Source organism: Sus scrofa, chromosome 1 (genome assembly GCF_000003025.6).
Source record: "Sus scrofa isolate TJ Tabasco breed Duroc chromosome 1, Sscrofa11.1, whole genome shotgun sequence".
NCBI lineage: Eukaryota > Metazoa > Chordata > Mammalia > Artiodactyla > Suidae > Sus > Sus scrofa.
Window position 1 is genome coordinate 248,604,582 of NC_010443.5, and position 5,995 is coordinate 248,610,576.

Sequence of the window (5,995 nt, forward strand, 5' to 3'; positions counted from 1 at the left end):
CCACTAGGTCGGTTTAATTCTATGATCTAAATGCGCAGAGCTTTCAACCCGACAACATTATAGCACTTGTTGTACAGCTAAGTAGTCTTTAAAAAAGCCTTCTTTTAGTCAGTTGCTGGCTTTTTTTTTTTTTTTTTTTTTTTTTGATGTGCTTTTCACATGCTGACCCACTGAGTTTAAACCTCGGTTGCATGTGCTTTTCCAGGAGCAAAACCAACACAAAACGTAAACAACGTTCAGATAAAATATTATAGGTTTATTTAAAACTTAATTCTCACCTTGAGTATGCAAAATACAAACTCCACAAAATGTTCATTTTTTTTACTTTGTAGTTTACAAATATACAAAATAGAAGTTTGCTTAAATTTATATTACATATTTATTAAGGCAAGGAACTATATAGAAAAACACATTTGTTCTGCTTAAGGCATACTTGGGAATAAACCATTGTACAAATTATTGCACATCTGAAACCACAGTGCATAACAGACTGTCTGCATAAAAAGGTTAAAGTAAACCAGGTGTATTTACCTGACTTAGGTCATAAATGTAGATCGGAAGACAAAAATAGATTTTCCTTGTCAAAGTATGCAGCAGTTTGAGAACTTTGGCCTCAATTGGTACCTTTAGAACCAAGACTCACCAAGCACCATCGTTTAGGCTATTAAAACACATTTTCTGTACCTGAATTTCTTCCTCTTCTTCTAAGATTGTAATAATGGCTTTTAGAAGGCAAAGAGAATACAAGGTGATCTTTTTGCTTATGTTGCATCGAAACACAATACAAGGGATTCTGGTCTTCCCTCCCCCAACTCATGGATCTAATTTATACCCTGATATCCACAACTTCCAGTAACCCCGTTGATGTTTTCGTATAAGTCCAGGAATATATGTTCAAGTTGGATTTAGAATTGGAATGATAGAAGATCCAGTTACAGACCCCATCTGTTCTTTAATTTGTCTTTTGGTTTCCTCATGTTTCCTGATTATCCATTCACAAGTTGACTTGTTGGGAACTTGACCATGATTGTAGTGCTTTCCAGCTGGGTTCCTCCCCTCACCAGGGAGACAGTGTGAAAGGTTAAAAAAAAAAAAATACTGAATTCTCTCTTGGCAGTGTGGGTCATATCCACTGTTTTGGGCTTTAAAAGTGCCTCTTCATGTGTAAGGCAAGGTGGTCCGACCTTGAAAATGCCCGGTCGCACTTCTGGCACTGGAAGGGGCGGTGCCCAGTATGTTTGCGGTAGTGCCTGGTCAGTTCATCTGAGCGGGCAAATTTCCACCCACAGCCATCCCAGTCACAGTGGTAAGGTTTCTCACCTGGAAAAGGAAAATAAAGCCATTGGAAGTCATTGCTGAACAACAAATAATTGGCCATTTTAAAAGCCAAATATTAAACCAGCTCCCCATGTACCCCACTCTGAAATGATGGAGGAACAACTTTCTACCTCTTAAGGCTGTATTAAATTTCAGATCCTAAACAATACATTATCCGTCTGAAGTATTCTTTTTTTGCTCTTTTTTAGGGGAAGCTAGATAGTTAAACCTATTTCTGTTGGACTAAGGTTTTTCAGTTTTTTGAGCTAAGACATCACAGAGGAAATGAATTTAGAAATTATGGCTGCTAATACATGTCTCCTAGCTCAAACCAAACCACTACCAATTGATTGTGACAGGAGGCTACTTTTCCTGTCTGTACCAACGTTTCTGTTATTTTTACGAATGCTATATCTTAGTAACCTTATGTTCCTGCTTGCACCCACCAATTCTCTGCAATGACAATCTTAAACCAGAATCTCAACAATCCTAACCAAGAAGTCCTTGAGATTTAACTAAAACCTAATTGTCAAGACTAGAAAGGAGGAGTGAATCTAAGAGAACCACCAATGAAAATAGTTTGGAAAATAAAAAACTGATTAAAGCAAAAGTGTAATTTCTTGATTACAAGGGCAATGCTTTGCTCAAGCTAGAAGAGGCCCACATGCAGCCTGGAGTCTCTCTGCCTTTCAAAAGCCTAACAAAACTGCACATTCAAGCACTGATACCATCCACCCAGCAAAAGGCTTCTGGGCAAAATAGTAGGCGCCAGTTTGCTGTTCTCTCCTGTGATCCAGGAGATGGAGAAGATAGACTGTGCCCCACATCCCAAGAGAGGCCCCAAGGAGTCTCCATAGTTAGCTGATGAGGCTGGACACCAACCCCCTGTCCCCCCCCCCCAGCTTCTATCCTCCTACCTGTGTGGGTTCGCAGGTGTGCCTTGAGATGAGAACTCTTCGTGTAGGTTTTGCCGCAGCCCGCGTAATCACAAGTGTGAGTGGCCGTCCTTTTCCGGGGCCACGACCTTCTCCCCCTCTTTGGCTTTGGCTCCTCTGGCATGCAGGAACCAGGTGGCATGAGCTCTAGGGGTGAAGAAGGTGGGGTCAACACCATTCCGTGGGCCCCAGAGGGCCGGCAGATGCAGGGCTCCCCAGCCCCAACTACGATTCCCCGGGACTGACCTTGGTAATGGAGCGGTGGGACCTGCGGCTGCAGCTGATCCGGCAGGAAGGGTGGGTAGTTTGGCCCATGGTGGGGATGGAAGCCCGGGGGGAGCGGCAGGGCAGGATGACAGTCCCTGCTGCTTAGCAGTTCCTCCGCACCCAGGGTTGGGGTAGTCCTGCTGGGGAGCTGCCGCCCCAGGGGAAAGTCGTGGGCAGGCGGCCGGTGGCCATTGCTGAGAGGGGGTCCAGTGCCCAAGTGGGCCTCTAAGGGCCGGCCGACGGTGCACGAGGAGACAGCCTCCTGCTTGATCTTGGGGCACATGCGCGGCGGGCCACCGCTGTAGGGCGCCACCACCACCGGGTGGCTCCCATCTGGGCTGCCTTTGCTAACACTGATGACCGATGGGCTGCCGTACTCGCTGCCGGGGGCACTCAGCGATGCCTTCAACACAAACTTGCCCATCAGCCCGCCACCTGGCGGCTGCGACTGCTGCGGCGGAATGTACACTGGGTCCAATTCAGGCCGCAGGAGTTCGGCCACGAAGCCGCCCGAGGGGCTCACATCGTTGATGTCTGCCAGGTTGAAGGGAGCTGTCGGGGGAGGTGCAGACTCCCGGCCATAGAGGAGGCTGCCTCCAGTGCTGCCCGGTGCCACGCCCGGGTCGCCCCCAGCCCGGATCGGATAGCTGAAGCTGCAGGTGGAGGGCGCACTGGCGGGACCGCTGCTCGATGGGGAGGAAGAGGATGAGGCTGAAGCCGACGAGGACACGGTGGCGGCCACTGACTCCTGATGAGACAGTGAGTTGGAGAGGATAAAGTCCAGGTCCAGGAGATCATTGAACTCCTCCGTCTCCCTCCGGGGTAGAAGAGCCGGGTTGCTACTGCCGCAAGCCGCGCCGACTCCGCCACTCTCCAGGTCGGTGGCCACGGTCGCCGCCGCCAGGTCGTAGGGGCGGCCGGGAAGCACCGGGGGAAGTCTTTGCTTCATGTGGGAGAGCTCCTCCCGCCAGCGCTGCCGGGACAGGACAAGAGATACCGTCAGTGCAGTCCCTAACTGCCGCCCGACGTAGTGGTGGGCTGGCCGCGCCTACACCGCCTAGACGTGGGGACCTGGCCGGCAGGAAGCGCCTGGGAACTAAGAGTGCCAGCGTCGAAATCATGGCTGGGTCTGAAGAGAAACGGTGCGTGTATATGGAGGATGTTATGTTGTGTCTGCCCCATGGATTGTGAGCGCGCGCCGCGGCTCGCCAGCCTGGGTCCCTCCCCCGCCAGATCCAGGGGACGCTCCCGCCGCCCCAAGAATCAGGACACCGAAGCTCTCTCGGTGCGCCCTCGCCACGGGGACGCCTACGCGCCAAACTCACTCCCGCCCAGCCAGTGTCTGGGGACACAGACACCTCCCGCCCGGTAGCTCGCGCGCCCGCCCTGCCGCTTGCGTGCTCCGGGACGTGTGCGGGCCCGGTGTGCGCCCCCGGCGGCTCCACACCGTCCGGACCACACGCAAGCACAGCTGAGCCAAGAGCGCGGAAGCCATCCTGGGAAGGCTGCGGAGCCCGTGCGGTGGCTACTCCCTCCCCTCGTCCGGAGGGGTTCTGGGTGACCCCGGGGCTCCGCCCGTCCCCACCCCACCCACAGAAGCCCACTAGAGGTTCCCGACAGCCCGTGACAACACTCACGTTATTCGGGGCACCTGCTGGACGCAGTGTCTTCTCCCTTCCCGCCGGGCCGGACGCGAACGTGGAGAAGGACGGGAGCAGTGCGTCGCTGACAGCCATGTCAGACTCGCCAGGTGGCTGCCTGCGGGCCGGGTGGGGAGCACAGAGGCTTGAGTCAGGGGCCACTCTTGACGGCCGCTCTGGCGGGTCCCACCGGTCCTCACTCCTCCCTACTCCCCCACCCCCACGCCGCACTTACCTCATTAATGTGGGGCCTCAGAGGTCCTCCGAAGTCCGAAGCAGCGGGGGTACCCGAACCCCAGTCAACGAAGAGGGGGAAAAGACTTAGAAACGAAGCCAAAACCCAAAACCCCAAATTGCCAGAGATCCTTCTTCTTTGGATTAAATATAAAAGAGATGCCTTTAAAAAAAGTTCCTTTGTATACAAAAGTTCTTAGAAAAGTTGTAAACTCGTAAAAATAGACAATCAGCAAGGCGAGTAAGTAGGTCCGGTGGCCGGGCTGCGCTCTCTTCGACTCAGCAGTGTCCCCCACCGCTGTCGCGGTCGCCGCGGCTATGGCCTTGGGTGCTGGGGCTGTGGCCGGGGTGGCGGGCGGGCGGCGCCGCCAGGTGAGACTGGCTGCGGCGGCGCTGATCTGCGGACTGGGCGGCGGCGCAGGGCGCGGAGTCCGGGGGGCTGCGCGGGGCGCGCGCGGCCATGGGCGCTGGCCGCGGGCAGGTGGGTGGGTGGGTGGGGGCCGGAGGGGCGGGGAGGGGCACTTGGCGGCTCCCGGTGCCGCCGCCGCCCGCCACCGCCTCTGCTCCCCGCGCGCCCGCAGCCGCGCTCGCTGTCTCGGCCGGGGAACTGCCGGCGGCCGCCGCGCGCTCCTTACTTATAACTTCTTGGCTCCCGCCCTCCCCCCGCCTCCTACCCGCTGTGCGCAGGGGCCCGCCGCCAGGCCCCGCCCCCTCCCTTTCTTCTCCCCTCCCTTGCGCGGCCCCCCCCGCGCGTTGCCATAGCAGCTAAATAAACAAACTTGGCGCACGTGGGGCGGGGAGGAAGGAGGGGCGCGGCGGGGCACGGCGGGCCGTGACGCCAGCCCAGCAGCTGGCGGGCAGGAGCCGCGCTGACGCCGGCGGCGGTGGCGCAGTGGCTCAGGCGCTGGGTATACCGGGCGCAGGTCCGGTCGCCGCGCGACCAGGACAGTCGGCGTCGCCACGGGCAGCTCCCCAGGTTCGAAGCCTGCGGCCGAGAAGGCTGCTGGGGGCGAAGGGGGACGGTAACACGCCACTACCACAGCCCGGGTGAGCGCTCGCCGCGCACTTTGCGCCCTAGAGAAGAGCGCGATTATCCGCGTGACTCATCCAGAGCTCGTACCTCTCTTACGCACGCAGGAGCCCGGCTCTAGTCCCTGAGTGCCATTGCGGGCCCTTGGCCTGGCGTCACACGGCTCTTCGCTGGCACTTTTGCCGGGTCGCGGGTAGGGGGTCGAGATGGAAGCCCAGGACGGCAAGGCGAAGACTGGGAGCCTGAGAAGGCCGGAGGGGTGTTCCGCCTGGAAAAGGCTGTAAAAGACCAGAATGGGAAATGGAGCTACGGTTTTGATATTATTGAAGGAGAGAGGAAGGGACGGGAAAGTCTCAAAATTCACTTCGTGAGGTGGGGGAGGGAAGAGGGGCGTGAGGCGCGGAGATACCTTCAACCAGGAATCTCAAAGCATTTTGCAAGCCACGCACTGTCCTTTCCATTTTATGGATGAGAAAACTGAGTCATAAAGAGGTGAAGTGGCGAGGTAAAGGTCAACCGGCAACTCGCTCCCTTGTCTCGAGCGGTCAAGCCCACCGAAGGGACTTGGCTGG

General features: G+C 56.0%; 1 protein-coding gene across 2 annotated transcripts; it reads right to left on the bottom strand.

The window, feature by feature from the left end:
- On the bottom strand, positions 236-4,993 carry KLF4 (Kruppel like factor 4). 2 transcript variants are annotated; one of them, NM_001031782.2, is given in 5 exon segments: positions 256-1,320; positions 2,235-2,399; positions 2,499-3,492; positions 4,157-4,277; positions 4,395-4,993. In NM_001031782.2, coding segments are annotated over 5 exon segments (1,461 nt in total). In that variant the 5' UTR covers positions 4,400-4,993; the 3' UTR covers positions 256-1,144.